Here is a 19,952-nt window from a genome sequence, read left to right as displayed (position 1 = left end):
TCTCAGCTTCCCTGATGTATATAACTGGGCAGGGCAAAGTATAAAGATGAGCTAAAGTGATATTTTAAGTAAGAAACACAGAAAACATTAGAACCAGATAAAGCGAGCAAAGATCTTAATAGTGGCAGGAAAAAGGAGTCTTTAGAAATCACCTCTCCTGTACTTGAGTGCCTAATTGAAATGTATATGTGGTACATATTCATGCTAATATATAATTTTACATCTTGTTATAATTTAAATTGATCATAACTTCACACTTTACGTAGTTCAATGGAGGGGTTCAACTCATTATAGACATAAGCTTCAGGCCTTAACTCCTCTATTTTACACACAATGCTTATGGAGTTAATTGTCTTGCTGCAGCTTCCAATGAGACCCCAGAGAACTCTGGCTTCTTGAGAGCCACAGTTGGAAGAGCCCATGCTAATGAGTGATTTTAGAAAGGCACTTCTTCTAAAGCCATCGCTCATATGTATATGCCTTGGCAAAACATGATAGCAAATAAAGAATCCCAAACTTCTGTATCATTAAGATTTGTGGTACCCAAGCAATGACTCAAGCAAGATTCTTAGGATAAAGAGCGAGGTTTCATTATTTTTTTAACTGCCACCTTTGAAAAAAACCCCACAAAACCCGGACAATTCCCCACTCCCTTAAGGCGAGGGTCCCATTAATTCCTTTCACACGCAAAGGGATTCCAACAGTGCCTGACACAATAGTCGTTAAGTAGTCTTTGGCCCCACCCCCAACCAGGCTACACAAATCTTGTTCCCCACGCCCCTGGGCATCCGTGGCCAATTCCCACCTCCCCCGCTGAACGCGTAACGGCAGTTCCCGTGGCGTCATACGTCACATCCGGCCCTTGCTATGCTGGCTTGGGAGTCCTCGCGATGAAGTGCGTGTTTGTTACTGTTGGGACCACCAGCTTTGACGACCTCATTGAATGTGTCTTGGCGTACGACTGTCTGCAAGTGAGTGGGGGAGGCGGGAGGGTGGCACGCGGGCTCGCTGCGGAAGGCTTACCGCCCGCCGCCCTCTGTATACTTGCCCGACAGCCGCGCTAGGAAAGAAGCCCCACAGAACTAACTCAGGTGCCTCCACCCCTTTGCTGGCTCCTCCCCGCGCCCGATTGGGCCCTCCTACTGCTCTCTCGCGTCTCACGGTCCTCTGCCAGCTCTCCCACCGCCTTCCCAGGCTGCTTCTTCCAAGTCTTTTCTCTGGCTCCTCCTTACCCCTCTTCTCTGGCCGCTTTTCCGCTTAGATTTCTCCGCCTCCGTCTCTCCTTTTTCAGGCTTCGCCCCTCCCACCGCCTCTGCCTCCAGGGTCTAGACCCGCCTCCCTGTCCTTTCCTACTGCGTGCCTACGCTCGCGCGCAGTAACAGTGTGCGCCGCGTTGGGCGCCTGGATTCCTGAGCGCCTTCCGCGAGGCCCGGTGCGTACCTGAACCGGCTGGATCCAGTTCGTCCCTTTCGGCTTGCCGCTTTTCTCCCACCTCGCTCGAGCAGACCCTGCGCCTTGCCTTCACTGGTGCCCTCGCGGTAGCTCGTCGTTGTGGGGTGGCGTGGAGTCTCCCAGGGGTTGTTCGTGCAGCCAGGTCTGGGAGGCAGGACGGAGCTCTTCGTTTACTAAACCCCGAGTTTTCGGCGCCTTTTCCAGAATCTTTGGCTGGTCTCAGGTTTCTTGCGGGGCTCAGTGAGGTGAGTCGCTTAGGTTCCTTAGGACTAGTTAAGTATCTTATCAGGGCCCGGGACGGGGAAAATAGGACATTTTGAAAAACTAACAAATTGGCTGCATTTAGACTGTTTGGTAGCCAGTTGTTCGACCTGAATATCAATTTTAGGGTTTGTTATTTTTACAGTAAAGTATTTAAAAGGCCCGCTTTTTCTTTTTTGCCCCGTTTCAGGTCATCAAGAGCCTTGGTTACAACCGACTCGTCTTACAGATAGGTAGAGGAAAGGTGGTACCTGAACCATTCAGTACTGAGTCGTTTACTCTGGATGTTTACAGGTACAAGGATTCATTGAAAGAAGACGTTGAGAAGGCAGATCTAATTATTAGTCACGCAGGTAAAGTACCTTAAGATTTGATTTTTTCATACAAAGTAAATAAGAACAGAAACTTTGACCTTTTGGAGGTAAGAAGAAATCACTAGAGAACCTATTGTAGCCCTTTTGAATATAATAATTGAACATAACAATTGAGAATATTGTTGGACAGAATTTATTTCTGGGTGGTCGAAGGTGGGGAAATTAATCACTATAGCCCAAGTTTAACACAGGGACAAAATAATTTACCCAATGATGTGTGTAAAGAGTTGTCAGTTGAGGGTTAGTGTTTGGGCTTAGAGCTGCAGTAATGTTAAACCATCTAATTGGTTGGATTAGCCATGGGAGAAATTGACTTTAAAAGATGTTTTATATTTCTGTTAAATGTGGGTGTAACGTAAATGAAGTAAAAAATACTTTAACAACTACATTGCCTGCTCTTGAGAGAACCATTCTATCCAATTAGACTGCAAGAATCTCCAGAAAAACTTTTTGGGGAGCATTGCAATTTTTACTGCTGGATAAGTGAGGGAGGAATAAGTTTTGTGGTTCTTAAAAAACATAGTTTGGAGAGAAAAAAGTCATTAGAAATAGGTATTACTAACAAATTGGTGCTTAGAAATGGATAATAGCTAACAGCTTTTGGCACTGATATATGTGCTATGTGTATGTAACAGGTTGAATCCTCCCAAACAGTCCTATGAACTATTAGTATGTCCATTTTACAGATGAAGAAACGGACACAGAGGTTAAGTAACTTTTCCAGTGTGTGGTAGGTAGATAAATCTGGCACTGAAAGTCTGTGTTTTTACTATTAACCTAGCATTATTTACCAAAAAAGGATTTGTCTACTCACTTATCTCATCACTCCCATAGAAAATATCAAATGATTTTAGATTTTAAAGTTGAATTGACCCAAACATTGTGTATATGCACATTTGTGGAGAATTACCCTTAACTATTTTTGGTATGGCACCTCACAGACAGACTTTTAAGGAGTGGTCAGAATTTTTTTTTTATTGGTCCCTGTTATTGAAGGCTTGCTTTTTCTACTTTTTGAGTAGCTGTGTAGTACAGTTTCAGGTACAGCATGTCGAACCTGAATCTTATTTGCATTTGAGACCTATGCCCAGAGCAACCTTCTAGAGGGCAAGTGGCAGAGCACTTAATATAGGTCATCATATTGTTGTTAGTTTTAAAAGATGTATTTTTCAAGTTAGATTTATAACACGTACTAGAGCGCAGCTGATAACTAACTATACTTTTAGTATTTTGAACATAGTTCTGCCTACTAAGGTTTTCATCTTTTGAGTTCTAGCACAAAACTTGGTGGAACACCTTAACAGTATTAACAAATTTGATGTATTTTTGTAGGTGCAGGAAGCTGTTTGGAGGCTCTGGAAAAAAGAAAACCTCTTATAGTAGTTATAAACGAAAAGTTGATGAATAATCATCAGCTGGAATTGGCAAAGCAGCTACACAAAGACGGGCATCTCTTCTACTGTACCTGCAGGTATACTAGATACTGATTATTTGACCTCCTGCCTTAAGTCCTTCCTAGCTATTCTTATCCACCTACCTACCCCATCTGTTTTTTTGACCTTTTACCTTCTCCCACTTATCATACATTCTTTGATTTTTCTCACCTATTAGATCCTCTCATTTGTCTCTTCCACTGTGACTATGATCGATGCCTGCATTGTTGCATGTAAATATCTGAGCTTGTGTGTGCATGTAATACATGTTCATCTGGGTGCTTAAATCTCCAAGAATATAATTTTTGAGTTCATTATTTAGATTTTCATTATTCAAGGAAGGTATTTACATATTTTTTAAAGATTTTATTTATTTTCAGAGGAGGGGGAGGGAGGGAGAGAAACATCAATGTGTCATTGCCTCTTGCGCGCCCCCCCCTGGGGACCTGAACCATAACTCAGGCATGTGCCCTGACTGGGAGTCAAACTGGTGACCTTTTGGTTTGCAGGCTGGCATTCAATCCACTGAGCCACATCAGCCAGGGCTATTTGCTTATTTTTAATTCAGGTTTTGCCTTCAGTAAATCCACTGGACTCTCTAAATTTGCTCATTCATTAATTCAACTATAACTAGTACATGGCCAATGTTGTTTTTGGTGCTGTGGATACAGTGGTAAATATGAGATAAAGTCCTGTGATGCTTATGTTCTAGTGGTGGGAGATAGTAAACAGTTCATAAATAAGCAATCAATATAATTTCACATGGTGAAATGTACTGTGAAGAAAATAAGGCATGGTGATATGATAGCTTGATATCTTTAGAAGACTAATCAGATAAAATGGTCAGGGAAGGCATGACAGTATATAACCTGAACAACAAGGAAGAGCCAGGCGTGTGAAGGTCTAGAGGCAGAGGAACAGCAGCAATTGCAAAGGCCCAGCGTTAAGAATGAGCTTTCAGTTTGGTGTGTTTGAGGAACAGGGAAGGTTAGTGTGACAGAAGTATAGTGAGCAAGAGAGAATGTAGTATAAGATGATGCTGGGCCGGGTTAGCTCATGTAAGAGTTCTGATTTTATTCTGTGTTTAGTGAGAAGTCATTGGAGTATTGTAAGCAGGCGAGCTATTTTATGGTAAGGAGTATTATTTTCTAGAAGTACATTAGAATCCAACAGGAACTGATCAACATCACAATAGAAGGATGAAGAAAATTGCTGCTTTGTTTTCTATTATTTCTTCTTGAGACACTAGAAGCTTGCCAAAAAGTCAGGTCAGTAATTTCCAATTGTTTGACTTTAAAAGCTATCCTAATTTGATGTTTTAAAAAACAAAGACCTCGTAGAAGTATTGCAAAATACATACAGGTATAGGCAAAACTAGGCTTACAGTTGTAATACAAATACATAATATAATTAATACAAGAATGAACTGTTCCACATACAACTGTAAACCTACTTTTGCCTACCCCGTATATTTGTTATAATACATTGAAATTAATTTGAAAATAAAAATAAACTTGAAACAGGGTAGGACATAGTTTCTTTTAACTTTGCTGTGTCTGTCTCTTAGGCACTCAGTACATACTTGTTCATTTATTAAATATTTATTAAGCACCTAGTATATGCTAGGCATTATTCTAGATACTAAGCATCAATTAGTGAACAAAACAGATTCCTGCTCTCATTGAGAAGAGACAGATTCATTGATTGTTCCAGGAGCAATTGTTGTCCTAATTCCTATAATGCTGGAGGAGAGGGAATGTCAGGGTGGCTTTGTAATATAGAAGCCATCCTTAAAAGTATTGTAAGTCAGAGATAATCTAGATAATCAAAATTATGTGGGCCTCAGATAATGGGCATGTCCTTGGGTAGTGTTGGTTGTTAGGGGTTGCCATCATGTTTAAAGAGAAATAAATGATTCTTTCTGTTTTATGAAAGTCAATTTTTCCAGACACTTATTTTTGTTTTATTATTATTTATTTTTATTTTTCCAGACACTTTGATGAGTATTTTCATTTAAAATGTCAAATCATCTTTGACTTCATGTGAGTGCATTCAAAAACATTGATTTCATAAACATATCCTATCTTTATTCAGGCTGAGAAGGAGGCTGTACAAGTCTCTAACTTATTAATTTATTAAAATTTTAGAAGTTTTTTAATTACATTAATTTCAAGAAAGTCACACACATGAATGACATAAGAATAAATAATTGGTTGTGTTTTCATTTTTGGTATATCATTTATTTGCCCCAGTTTTAGGCTGGATGGTCGTATGCCTGTTCTAATTTAAGTGGCTGGTTTAATTAAATTCCTGAAGTAATAGTTTTATGTTGTGGTTTGGAACCTTATTTCCAACATGCATGGCAGTTGTGCATTGATATTGGATTTATGATAATAAATTACTGGCAAAAGAAGTTATTTCACAATCTTCATGCATGGTCTAGTAGTCTCCCCAGCTTATTGTTCTTGTCTAGCAGCTTTTACTTGTGGTTTCATTAATTCTGTTTTCATCAATTAATTTTGCTTCAATTTCTATCTGCCCAATCTTGAGAAGTATTCCAAAGCCATGTGACCACATCTTTCATGAAATGACACTTCTGAAGTATTTCAGTTGACATAGAGATAAAGTATCTTTTGACGTGATATTAACATAGTGCTTTTTATTGCTTTAATTTTTGTACATATACGTATAATATTAAAATATTAAAATTCACATGTATAGTTGAGAAGCTTCAGAGTATCCTTGGCAGTTAGATTCAGTCATCAAATGGGCAGCAGATGAATTCTGGAAATTTCTCCCATGTTACCTAATATTTTTCTTCTTTTGTTTTAGCATGCTGCCTGGGCTGTTACAGTCAATGGACTTATCAACACTGAAATGTTTTCCTCCTGGACAGCCAGAAAAATTTTCTGCATTTTTGGATAAAGTTGTTGGATTACAAAAATAAACACTAAACTCTCAATACTTTAAAAAACAACCCCTCAAATCCAACCTATGGAATGTGGTTATTAAATCAAATTAACTACATAATATATATTTGCAGAATAATATAAATTAATAAACTTCCTACATCTATAGAATGTTAGGAAATTTTATGCTGTGACTATAAGCATTTGGGTTCAAATAGTAATTGCAGTTCAGTAAATTTTATTAGATTTTCCCCATGTCTTCATGTCTTAGTATCAGAAATATAGAGCGAGCATTCACAGGTTTTATCCTAGAATCACAAATAGAATTGGAGTCATGAAAAAAAAAATGATTAAATTTGAAAACTTGACAAGAATCTCAAATGTAGTTAGCTTGATTTTCCTTAGAGTAAGAAAATGAAACAGTAACAAACTTGTAAAAATTTTGAGTCAACATCTTGAGCTTAATAATCCAAGGGACCAGCTTTTTAAAAAGCAAAGATTATGGGACTGTTATGTGAAATAAGCTCAATCATTACCTAAAAAGATGAACTATTAAGTCAGTTGATCCATTGTACTTGGAGAAACTTATTTTTATCCTGAAGGTTAGAATGGTGTGACTGTATTCACTTTTTGCTCTAAAATATAAATAATGACAAAATAATGTCCAATGTCAAAACTTTACCGGTGAGAAGAGGAAACCAAAAGGACTTAAACCGATAGGTTTTGCTGGTGGTTTTTTGTTGTTGTTTTTTTTTTTTAAAAGCCTCTCACAGTGGTATTGGAAACATTTACTGTGATATTATAGAGGGATTTATATTAACTTTATGTACTTAAAAATTAGTTTCACAAATGAATAAATGATGTGGTATGTATAATGGACTATGGTTTTACGATTCAAACTCAAGGTAGACATGTGATGGAGCAAAAGTAGGTTCACAGTTGTGAGTATTCGGAACAATTTTTTTCCTTGTGTTTTTCATAAGAACAACTGTAAACCTACTTTTGCCTCTACTTTATGATATTTTGATGACCACAAGTGATCTCAAGACCTGTAAAATACACTAGATTATCCTTAAGTGTTCATAGTTTTCTGGTAGAAAGTTTAGACTTAGTCATCCGTAAAAATTGAGCATTCACTATACAGACCTACTTTTTATTACATTATCCCCAAATGTTGAATATTCTAAACATTTTACTTGGGATATGTTATATAATGTTTCTGTATTTTCCTAATTGTGTTTTGCTTAGACTAATATTAAATTCTTATTAATGGTAGACGGTGGTGGCTGAGAAGTACTTTGGGTAGCAGGAGGAAGTTAATGGATTAAATTTTGCTGAGAATAAAGTAATTTATATAGTTGAAAATTCACAGCACCATAATCATAATTGTGTATTAATGTTAATACTAAAGTTACAGGAAAGTCCCTGTTTAAATCCGTGAAGATAATTGGACTTTCTGGGCTCTTAAATGTGTTTCTCTAATCTGAGAAAAATGCTTAAAATTTATGTTGATCACGCAGTCTTTAGTTATTTTATATCAAAAAGGACTAACCATAGAGAAACAAGTGAAAGGGTCTATTCAAACTTCAGACAACTCAAAAGCAGTGTAGAACACCATGTCTTAATGCTGTTTTTCCCACTAGAATACAAAACCCAGATTCCATTACTTCATTTAGAGGCTTAAGCTAGTGGTGTCATTTGTGTGTAGTGATAGCTTTTGACCATACCTTTTATGAAATGGGTTTAAAAATCAAAGGATACCTTAGAATTATTTTGATTTGGAAGGAATCCTCAAGATCTACTCCAATCCTGTCATTTCTCAGATGAGGAAGGCCAGAGGTTAGGACTTGTCTGAAATAGCCTTTGACAGCTGCTACTAACTAGAAGCGGTTCCTTGACTAGCAGTCCTGTACTTTTTTTTTTTTACCAATACTGTAAGATGTAAGCTTTTTGTTTCTTTATATTTGTTTACCTAGTAGTTTCCTCAGTTTAATCCCTTCCAAGGAAAGTTTTCTTTCCAGAAGTAGTTTAGTTCATTTTAGTAGGAATTTCACAGTTCATTAGGTTTTCCTTTGGTTTATGACAACCTTAATTCAGACTAGAAACCTGTGATTCCTGAGTTTCTGGAACCTAGCAAAATGCCAATGATAGAATTGATACTAGATTGAATGAAGACTGTAAGACAAAGAATTGTAGATTTTTGGAGTTGGAACAGTATTTTAAAAAGATCTAGTGAAACTTATTTTACAGATGAGGAAAGAGGCTAAGATAAATTGCCAAGTTTACTGGTCCTTATGAAAAAAATTAATTGTAATCAAAATTCTATTAAAAATATTCAAAAAAGTAAAATTTGGTTTTATTACATGACAGGGCTCCAGGTACTTAAAATTGGTAAGTGGAATGCAGTTTATTGAGCAGTTTTCTGTTCGAGGTATTTAGATTTCCAGAAATAAGGAAATAGATTAGTATTTTGAGAGATGACCAAAAATATGAATACCATCTGAGAAATGAGATGTACGGCAAGATTATTTGAAATTGATTTTGGGACATTTGAAATGGGTGGTCCATAGCTATGTGCTAGTCAGTTTTCTGCTGTACAATTAATATTTTCTTGGGGGAGTGAGAATGATAACAGTAACAGTTAACACTGGTTGCATGCTTACTGTGTATCAGGTACTATTCAAAACACTTTCTAAGTGTGAACTCAGTGTCATCTTTACAATCATCCTATGAAATAGGTACTATTACTGTCAAATTTTGCAAATGAGGAAACTGAGTCCAGAGCATAATGTGAGAAAAGAGTTTTATACTACTTCAGTGATCAAAAGGTGGTCTGGGAATTGTAATTGAAACAGTGAATTCCAGTGTATTTCCATCATTTATAGGAACAAGTGGACAGAATATTTGAAATCGAGACTGTTCCAAGAAATTTAAATTGTGTGATAGCTACAGGTATATGACCTATTTCAGTTTTTATGTTTCTATTTAAAAGCATAGTGATTTCTAATCACCATGTGGAGAAACTCCTAGTTTGTTTACCTGGTTGCAAGTAATTTACCAGCTCTTTCTCTTTAAATAATTGTGTTTTAGATTCTATTTTTGGTCCTCTTTATATATTTATTTTTCTTGGTATTTTTGTCACTCCTAGACCTACTATTGGTTTCCCTATCTGTGTTCCCCAACTTTGATTTGAGGTCCTGAACGGTATTTCCAGTTGCTTACTGGTCACCTCTGTCAATTATCTAAGCACCTTAAATTTAATGTGCTCCAAACTAAAATCATACGTCTCCTCTTTTCATTTTTCTGAGATCCTTATCTCTATTAATGGTGTCACCATTTAGTCAGTCCTATAAGCTTGAACTCACATCTTCAAACCCTTTATATATGATTGGCCACCAGGTGCTCTCAGCTTTACTTTCTGAAAATGCCAAGCCCTTTTATTCATTTAGTCTTTTAATGTAAGTGTATAATAAGAATCTACTTCTGTTATCAGAGGACATGATTCCTGCTATAGAGGAGCTTTTACAGTTTAGTTGAGGAGGAACTCATTCTTGAGTTCTTTGCCTGAAACACAGTAGGCTTTCCATAAAGGATAAATGTACTTATTTAACTTAGTACTGTTTTCTTTTGTTTAGTATTAGATATTGATTCTCAGAAACATTGATTTGTTTCATACTGTCTTTGACTTCAAAGTATGTAGTATGTCTTGTTGAGAAGAAAGAAGGGACTATCACGTTGTACAGTGAAATTTGTAGGATCAAGCTTTTATAGGAATGGCACCTAAAACAGTGCTGAGCTTATGTAATATCCTAGTGGTATTTAGGGGTCTGTCAAGTAATGGTACTTGTTGGGAATTTTCAGTAAAACATTATGCTAAAAATTAGTTATTAAAAGCAGTAGCTGTAATATATTCCAGTGACAGATTACATGAAGAAAGGGTTAGGATAATCACCAAACACAATTTAATTTAATTTCTTGTTAAATGGTTAATTCTTATATTACTATTCTAGCACAGTCTTTACATTGTATTGTTCTTTAATTCTTATAGTTTTTGTAGACAGAAGGTGGGCAAATCATGTAGCTGGTTTCAAACAGAAATGTAGCATATATGCCTCTTTGATATTCTTCAAGAATATTTTGAGGTGCTTTACATATCTCTTGGTATTTCACTTCTAAATTTTGATTTAATGTTTATATCCTTGCTGCAGTTATTTGTATTGATTGGTATTCTATCATTTTATTTTGATAGCTACAGTTCTGCTCTCTTAAGATTCTTTGGGTCATGGAACCCTTCAAAATATTTAACACTTGCCTCTTCCTACTCACACATATACATGTCTTGCGGTGAATTTCAGGGAATTTACAGGCACCTTGAAGCCCCAGGTTAAAAAAACCCTGGACTGAGGGCAATTTCAGTAACTATTTCTATGTCATTGTTCAATAATATTGTGGTGATAACTACTAGACTTTAAAATAATTAAATCCTTTGAATAAATGCATTTAAGTTTAGTAATTACCAATTTTTATAACAAATTATAAACTTTGCTGAAGTTGAAAACATACCAAGCAACACATTTTGAAACCTTAATATGCTTACACTGTTAACTCAGTAAGATACTGATGTCTTGTGTAGCACTGTTCCTAATTGAAAAAAAGGAACTAAATGGACTTTTTTCATTTATAGTGATTATTTTAGGGTATACTACATTAGGCTGTTTGGTAAGGCAATACATATTATAAGTTATTCGTTTACTATCAGTTGTGCTTCTAAAGTATTTGCTGAACTGATACTGTTGGAATGATGTCTGTGAGATACCATATATACATGTTTTTAACAGCTCATTTCTCTTTTTGTACAGGGTATGTTGGTTGTTTCTATACAACTAGGGTGAAGTCAGTGGATAGTACCCTCCCTGAATGTAGGAGTGAAAAAGATTCCTAAATCCTCAGCCTAAGTATTTCAAATGTCAGTTTTCCCATTTGTGATTTGTAAAAGCAACTTTTCTCATAGGTGGTTTCTAAGACAAAACCAATTACGTGGCATGTTTGAAAATAAGAAATGTCATTGAAATAACACATTTTCTCTTGGTTAGAGTTTTTGTTTTAGGAAGTAGGAATACGCTTAGAGATGATTTCCCTTGAATTCAAAGTACAGTACTTAAATGTTACAAAATGCAAAGTCTTAATTGGATTTCATATTTAATTTCATATTTAGTCTCTATTTGGGGTCATAGTTAGAGAATTAAAGTTTATTTAGAGATTTTAAGTGAACAGATATTTCCAGTGCATCAAAACAGAAAAGAATGTTCCGGTCTTTATTTTCCCTTCCCTTAATTCCCTGTCTTTAGATTGATTAGAAACTGCAAGTATTTTAAATCAACCCAACCAAAAACAACCCTCAGTATTTCTGTGCCAATATAATATATTTTTAAAACAAAGTACTATTTTCTTTTTTCCTAACCTATATTGGAATGCTTCTGGTCTAAGAAGGGAAGGAAATGAAAGCAAGTGGCTCTTGGTAATGTTTCTTCAGTTTTGCCTATCTGAGCAAGGATCACTGCTCTAGGAAATTCTTTTTCTTGTCTTGATTGTCTCTTTCCTAAAACTTCAGGTTGAATAGGGTCCTGTGGCCAAATTTTGTTTTAGAACCATTGTGTTTCCTTCCCTCATAAATTTTGCTTTGCTAATTGTATTTAAATGTTCACCATGAAAAGAAGTGACAGGTTCTAGTTCTAGAGTGCTGTTAGAAATGTTTTTTGAAATAGTTCACCATTATATTTTTAAGTAATGAAAGACCTTAAAAAGTGGTTCTATAGAGTTGAGCTATTTCTTCCAATTGGCCTCCAGTTATTTAATGCTAAAAATAATTATATAAATGATTTAGTATTAAGTTTTCTTAATATTAATTGCCTTTTTTTTAGTAGGTTCTGTCACAAGTTATATACATGTATTATCATTATTTTTCCAGTTCTATTTAAATATAGTTGACAGAATATCATTGTATAAGTTTAAGGTGTACAGCATAATGCTTTGATACATGTATATATTGCAAAATATTTACCACAATAAGTGGTTAACATACATCACCACACATAGTTACAAATATTTTCACTTTAAAATCCAGGTCTGTATATTTCATTGGGTACGATAAGATTTATTCATTTTTGTTTGAGTTAGTCAACCCCACAATTTGCCAGGATAATAGGTTAATCCCCCTAAAAGCTCTTTTTATGGGTAATCTTGATCACAAGACTGAAGGGAGGGCAAATTTATTCCTTATCATTAGTTCAGAGAATTCCAGTTCTTTAGACCTTAAAGAGCTTAGAGATCATGAAGCCTATCTCCTTCATTTTGCAGATGAGGAAACTGACCCAGAGAGATTGTCATCATATTTTTATGGTACCAAATAACCCTTCAAACTAAAATAACTCAAAAGCATCATGTCATATGTACATTTACAACTATACCTCATATGTTGCAGATAATGTATGCTTAAAAAATTCAGGCATACATATACTTAATTGGTTGAAAAATGGAGTGTTATTTTAGAATTAAAATATTAGTGCTATCTTACAATGATCTATAATTCTAATGTAAAATTATTAACCTTATATTCGTGTGTTGTACTACAAGGAATTTACCTGTCTGATCAGTGTAAGAAATAGGCAATTCTAGCAATTAAATCACATTTTCATATTAAATTATAATATAAAAAGTAGTAATAAAATTAAAGCACATCAGTTTCGGGACAGGTCAAATAATATAATTATTTTGTTATTTTCAATTTTTTAAGTATTAGTTTGTACCTACAGAGTACCGTGCCTAAATAGTCTTGAAGGCAATCATTTCCTTCCCATTATTTTCAGATGTTGAAGGGAGGAACTCCATCAGAGTTGGGGGAAATTTTTCTGGGAAGTTACAGTTGAACTTTATTTTGATTTCCAGTAGAACTTAAGTGAAATTGTTATGGTTCTTATCTATTTTTTTGACCAAAGAATAATTTCTTAATGAACCAGCTTTATTTAGCAGTTAACGTTAGTCAATACTTAATTATGCACTTCCTGCACACTTGATACCCAATATCTTGTGTAACTATCCCAACAATTTTAGGTGTAGGTCACAGAAAAATTTCTAGAACATTTCTCAAATTTTGAAACAATTTAAAAGCAGCTGTAGTACATTAAACACCATTACTGATTTGAATGCTATGAATTACTTTATTTTGACCTGGCATTTCCCAAACCTTTTTCAGCCATGGGAAAGGCCAGGTCAAAGTTAAGCAAGTAAGTAAAGCATTCTTTAGATCCTTTGATATTGCTAATGGGCATTGTGAACCTCAAAGATAGGATTATAGTATGCAGTGTTCCTGAAATGTTGGCCTTGAAACTCTTTATTAATAATTTGTGGAACACATTGTTCTAAAGCACTGGTTTTCAAAGTGGTCTTGGACCAGCAGCATCAGCAACACTTGAGAACTTGGTAGAAATGTAAATTCTCGAGACTCAACCCAAATCTGAATCAGAATCTCACTGCGGGGCCATCTGTGTTTTATCAAGCCCTTTATTTGAGAACTGTTGTAGAGGTTTATAGAATTTGAGTGGTTTGCTGTGGGAGAATAGTCAGCCAACTGGGATTTCAAGTGCAATAGATATTTCAAGGGACATTATTAAATAAAAGTCCTATTGTACTAATTTGGGGAACATAAGCTGTACTTAACCACCTCTGAGCCTTTGTTCATATCTTTTATTTGGTATGCAATTCTTCTTTATAACAATTGTGCGACAATGCATAGTTCTAATCCTAGTACTATTACTGAATGGATGTGAAAACTTGGACAAGTCTTAAAATAATTCAAAATCTCATTTTTTTTTCATCTGTAAAATAAGAGATCCTTTGTAGTTGTAAAATTCTTGTTTTTTCAGTTTACTTTTGTTTCTTGATCACATGCTGAATAATTTTTAAATTTTAATTTTTATTATTTCTCAAGCTAATACATGAAAATAACATAAAATGTTAATTAGTTCTACAAGGCTTATAACAAGAAAACAGCAGTTTTATGTCCCATTCCTCTCCATCTCTGATACTGCTTCCTGTAGGTAACCATATTAACACCATTTTGAATGTTTTATAACTGATAACATTCAACCTTGTTTTTGTTTTTTTAATTTTAAATATCATCTATAGACGTCCTACTGGGGAAGAAGAGGCTTTATTTCTCCCTTCCACATCAGGGAGTCTATAGACAATATTTAAATTAAAAAAATAAAAATTTAGTTTTATCAGTTCCTTGAGATGTTTTCAGTGTTGACATTACGTACTTAGGTACATTTTTGATTACATCTGAGCCATATATGTGTTCATTGATTATATTTCCTTTTCTATAAAACTTTTTCTTCATTTTATTTGCTCAGTTTTCTATAGAAACATCTTCAAATTCTCCAACAGAGGTGTATATCTTTCCTAGTATGTTTAAATACATTAGGTCATCTATAACTTCTATATTTATAAAAGTTTCTTTTTTCGAAATGTCTGTGCTGGAGTTCTTTTGCCCTTTTACCTGAACTGGTTGTTCTCTCTTTAGTCCTCCTAAATGTTTGTCCTGGGGTTTTCCCTTCATCCTTATCCTGTAGATTTCTTTGCTTCTCTTTTGGTTTGAATCTTCTGTTTCCAGGATTCTATGTGCCCTCCTGCCTTTATTTTTTGTGGTTTAACTTTTATTTTGGTTTCAAATATCCTCCAATAGCTTTCTGAGAAAGTACACTAAACTATATTTTAATCTTTAATGTTTGAAAACTCCTTTTACTCCCATCAGATTGATAGCATGATGTAGAATTCAAGGTTGGAAATACTTTCCCCTTAAATATTGAACTTTATTGTTTTCTAGCTTCTATTAATAGTCCTATTGTGAAGTTTATTGCTATGCATATGCATAATGTTTTGTATGAGATATTTTTTCCTCTATGAAAGCTTTTAGAATTTTTCTTTATCCCTGACTTCAGAAATGTTAATGTGCATTGCCAATCATCTTTTTTGTTTTTATTGTTTTGGCTAATTCATGGACACTTTCAATCTAAATACAGATATTCATATTCTGCAGTGCTAGAATTTTCCTTATATCATCGTCATCAGTTCTTCCTCTCTACTTCACCTCTTTTTGGACCTCTGTTGGTTAAGCGTTGGCTTCCTGGGATGATCCTCTAATTTGCTTTTTTTTTTTCTCTCCAATCGTATCTGTTTTATGAGCTTAACTCTAAATTCTAGTCCTCCTCCTGCTTTTTATTACATTTATTTTAAAATTTAAATACAGCAAAGTTAGCATTTTTCTTGTACAGTTCTGTAAGTTCCGACAAATGCCTAGTCATGTAACTGACTACTGCCGTCAAAATAGAGAACACTTCTGACACCCCCATACATCTCTTGTTGCCATCCCTTTGTAGTCAGCCCTTTCCTGTGACCCTAACTACTGGCAGCAACTGATCTGTTTTCCCTTCTTGTAGTTTTGCCTTCCCAGTACGTCATATAAATAGTCATACAGCAGTTAGCCTTTGAATCTGTCTTCCTTCACTTAACACAATACATTTGAGATTCATACATGTTCTGTGTGTATCAGTGCTTCATTTTTTATTGCTGAGGCGTATTATATGGATGTACCACAGTTTGTCCATCCGGTTGAAGGATTTTTGGATTGTTTCCAGTTTTAGGTGAACTGTAATTATGAAAAAAGTTGTTATACACATTCATTACAGCTTTTTGTATGAACTTGTTTTCATTTCTCTTGGCGAGATATCCAGAAATGGGATTGCTGGGTCATATGTCAACTGTTTGACTTTATAAGAAACATCTAAACTATTTTTCTAGAGTGGCTGTACTATTTTATATTACCACCAGCAACATATGAGAGTTTTAGTTCCTTTGCATCCTTGTCAACATTTGATATTGTCAGTTTAAAAAATTACTTTAGTTATTTTAAGATATATGTAGTGGCATTTCAGAAAAGGTATACAAAAGGCCAATAGGCACATGAAAAAGATGCTCAATGTTATTAGCCATCAGGGAAATGACAAAACAACACCATAGTGATACCCCTTCATACCCACCAGGATGACTCTCATCAAGACATGGACAGCAAATGTTTATAGAGAAATGGGAACACTCATACTGCTGATGAGAATGTAAAATGGTGCAGCAGCTGCTGTGAAAAAGTCTGACAGTTCCTCAAACAGTTAAAACACATCATTTAACATATGAGTCAGCAACTATATTCCTGGGTATTACCCCATCGAATAGAAACCTGTCCAAAGAAAAACCTGCATATGAATATAGCAGCATTAGTCATGATAGCTTCAAAGTGGAAACAATCCAGATGTTCAGCAACTGAAGAATGGGTAAGTAAAATATAGTTTAACTATACAAAGAATTGAAATACTGACTGATAGATGCTACAACATGGTTGAACCTTGAAAACCCAATGCTAAGTGAAAGAAGCCTTTACACAGAACCATATATTGTATGATTTCATTTATTTTGAAATGTCCAGAATAGGTAAATATACAGAAACAGAAAGTAAATTAGTGGTTGTCTTGAGTTGGTGGATATAGGGAGATTAGTGGTTGGTGGTTATGAAGTATGGGGTTTTATTTGGGGGTAATGAGAATGTTCTAAAATTGATTGTGGTGATGAATCCATAAGTCTATTAATTTATTAAAACCATTGAAATGTTCACTTTGAGTTAATTATAAGCTGTTTAAAAATCACCAGTTTTAAATGTACAATTCAGTAATTTTTAGTGAATATGCAGATGTTCAAACATTACCACAGATCCATTTTAGAACATTTTTATCACACCAAATAGATCCCTGTGTCTGTTTGCAGGTAATACCTATTCCCACCCCAACCCTGGCAACCACAAATCTGTTTTCTGCCTCTATAGATTTGACTTTTTGATATATTTCATATAAATGGAATTTCATATCTTTTGGAATTATATTCTTTTTGCATCTGGCTGCTTTTACTTAGGGTTGTTTCCATGTTTTTTGCTAAAACATTGGCTGTGTTTGTTAGCCATTCTAGTAAGTGTGTAGTGGCGTCTCATTGTGGCTTGAATTTGCATTTTTCTAATGACTAATGATGTTGAACATCTTTTAAATTTTTTGACACTGTTATTTTATATTAGTTTCAAGTGTACAGCATAGTGGTTGAACATCTTTTTATGGGCTTATTTAACCATTTTATCTTCAATGAAATGTGTAGATAATCCTTTGTTCACTTTTTAAATATATCGTTTCCTTATTGTTGACTTGAGAGTTCTTTATATATTTTAGTAAAAAGTTTTTTGTCATATATGTGATATACAAATATTTTCTCCCAGTCTGGCTTGTATTATTCACCTAACAGTGTCAAATAAAGAGCAGAATTTCTTACTTTTGATAAATGCCAATTAATATTTTTTCTTAACTGTTTGCTGAACTGGGCATTGAAGATTTTCTCCTATGCTTCTAAAATTGTGAAGTTTTCTACATTTAGGTCATCGATTTATATTGAGTTAATTAGATGTGAGGTATAGGTTGAGGATCATTTTTTTTTCTTTTGCATATGGATGTTCCAGCACCATTTGATGAAAATACTGTCTTTTCTCTGTTAACTTTTTCTTGTACCTTTTGTCAAAAATCAATTGACTATTTGTGTGGATCTCTGTGTGTATGCTTCCTCTCTGTTATTCTCTTTTCTCTCTCTTTTTGTCTTCCTGTCTCTACTTTTTCTTTATTACCTTTTCTTTCAACTATTTTTTTATTTTTCTTTTCTCCCATTTTTCTGTTCCTTTACTTCCTTCCTGAAACTTAAGTATATAGATTAGTACTAATTGAAATTGTGTGTACCTTATTTTTAGTTTAAATAGCAATAAATATGAAAAATTTGTATTTTTAATTACAACCCTTAATTTTTTTTCCAGTGTATTTGTGGCCTTAAAGAAAGATGGTGATTCCTCTTCCCAAACCATGTTTCAGAACTCTTACAAAAGGAATGATTTCCTCATTGTTAGGGTTTCTTGAAAAAGCTAAATTAGTTAAGGTCATTTCAAATTGACATGTTAAAAAGGAAGTCGAGATTTTATTCTTTATTCTACCATGCTTTTATTTTATTCCTAAATGATAAAATTGGTTATTGATGCCATCCCTATAGGGTGCAGTGATGATTACTACTGGATCCACAGATAACAAGAAAAACAATTTTTAAAGCAACTGAATTTTGCAGCTTTTCCAAACCTAGATTTTGATCTATCTTTTTAAAATTTAGAAAAAGTAAAAAAGTAATTGGATTTCGGCATATAAATAAAAACGAGACATTTGACAATGGACTCAAGTAATACAAGTGATCAGTCCTGTCTTTGAACCTTACAAAAAGCACAGTCATATTTTACTTTGGTTTTCTCAGAATCTAGAGTAGCTTTTTTCCGGGAAAGTGTCCTAATAATATACTGAATCATGTCACTCATGTCCAACACTTCCAGTGCTGTGCCACAGGATTTTAAATGTAATCTATTGTATTAGAAAATTCATGGCTAAGTTATTCCTATCATGATACTTGAGTTTAAAATTTTTCTTCATTTTTTAAGAAACACTTTTTGCATATTCTCTTTATTAATGCTATCCAATAGTTTGGAGACATTGGTCAAGATCTGTATCCGTTTCCTAGCATAGCTAATGGATTTTGTTTCTGTGATCTTAGCAGAGGGTTATTATTTTCTGAGAGAACTGAATGAGAAGATTACTTAAACCCTATACCTGAAATACCCAGATAACTGCTTTGGCACTTTACTTTGCTTGAAGTGTGACCTTTGCGCTTAAGTATATAGATTAGTGCTAATTGAAGTTGTATATACCTTATTTTTAGTTTAAATAGCAATAAACATGAAAATTTTTTATTTCTAATTACAACCCTTAATTTATATGTCAAAGGTGCGACCCTTCCTTGTTTTCAAAAGATAATCTTACTATAAAAACTTGCTAGTTAAGTTCAGATATTTTCCACTTATCTCCATAAAACTATGAAAGGGCCAGGGAACTTGGGCAGAGACTGTAGTTGAAAATTCAGGTAGAGGTCTTACAGCAATGTAATGTGGGCCAGGCTGCATCATATACACCTGGGTGTTATTGCAGTCCCTTTGCAGCCTCGTGCAGCAGTTGCCCTGAGTTAAGTTGCAAAATCAGCTTCCCTTTGGTCCCAAAGCTCAGCTTCTTGTGCATACTTCTCTCAACCTTGGGCTGATTGGGTTAATTCCACTCTTCCCCAATAAGGTAGCTCTGTAAGTACCTTCTCCCTCCCATGTCTTTCTCAATTCAAGTTCTCTATTCCTAGGAGCATTCGTTCTTCCTCTTTTTTTCACAGGATCTCAACTTGTCCTGGGCAAGCCAGCTCTTTGCTTCTGCTCCCGAGAAGTGCCAAGATTCTGCAACACTGACTCCAACTGCCTTCTCATACCTAGACTTTGGGCTGCTTTCCGGATACCTGCATAAGCAAGCCCT

At 34.8% G+C, this 19,952-nt stretch overlaps 1 protein-coding gene across 2 annotated transcripts; it reads left to right on the top strand.

Moving 5' to 3' along the window:
- Positions 1–853: 853 nt before the first annotated feature.
- Positions 854–19,951, top strand: LOC149990961 (UDP-N-acetylglucosamine transferase subunit ALG13). 2 transcript variants are annotated; one of them, XM_090263998.1, is made up of 4 exons: positions 854–971; positions 1,904–2,066; positions 3,420–3,558; positions 19,816–19,951. In XM_090263998.1, exons 1-4 carry the CDS (start codon positions 891–893, stop codon positions 19,886–19,888), a joined length of 456 nt encoding a protein of 151 aa, XP_090120124.1. In that variant the 5' UTR covers positions 854–890; the 3' UTR covers positions 19,889–19,951. The 2 variants fall into 2 exon arrangements, with proteins under 2 accessions (XP_090120124.1, XP_090120123.1); XM_090263997.1 differs by lacking the exon at positions 19,816–19,951 and adding an exon at positions 6,353–7,704.
- Position 19,952: the final 1 nt, after the last annotated feature.

This window comes from Furipterus horrens, unplaced genomic scaffold (assembly GCF_987537825.1).
Source record: "Furipterus horrens unplaced genomic scaffold, mFurHor1.1.pri manual_scaffold_17, whole genome shotgun sequence".
NCBI lineage: Eukaryota > Metazoa > Chordata > Mammalia > Chiroptera > Furipteridae > Furipterus > Furipterus horrens.
Note: the sequence above shows the minus strand (reverse complement) of the source record. Positions and strands in the feature narration are given on the sequence as shown.

Bases quoted from the DNA above. Each gene is read 5' to 3' on its own strand.
- LOC149990961 (XM_090263997.1), top strand. From the start codon at position 891: ATGAAGTGCGTGTTTGTTACTGTTGGGACCACCAGCTTTGACGACCTC. The intron at 972-1,903 runs GTGAGTGGGGGA...GCCCCGTTTCAG, and splicing joins TGGCGTACGACTGTCTGCAA to GTCATCAAGAGCCTTGGTTA. The intron at 3,559-6,352 runs GTATACTAGATA...CTTTTGTTTTAG, and splicing joins CTCTTCTACTGTACCTGCAG to CATGCTGCCTGGGCTGTTAC.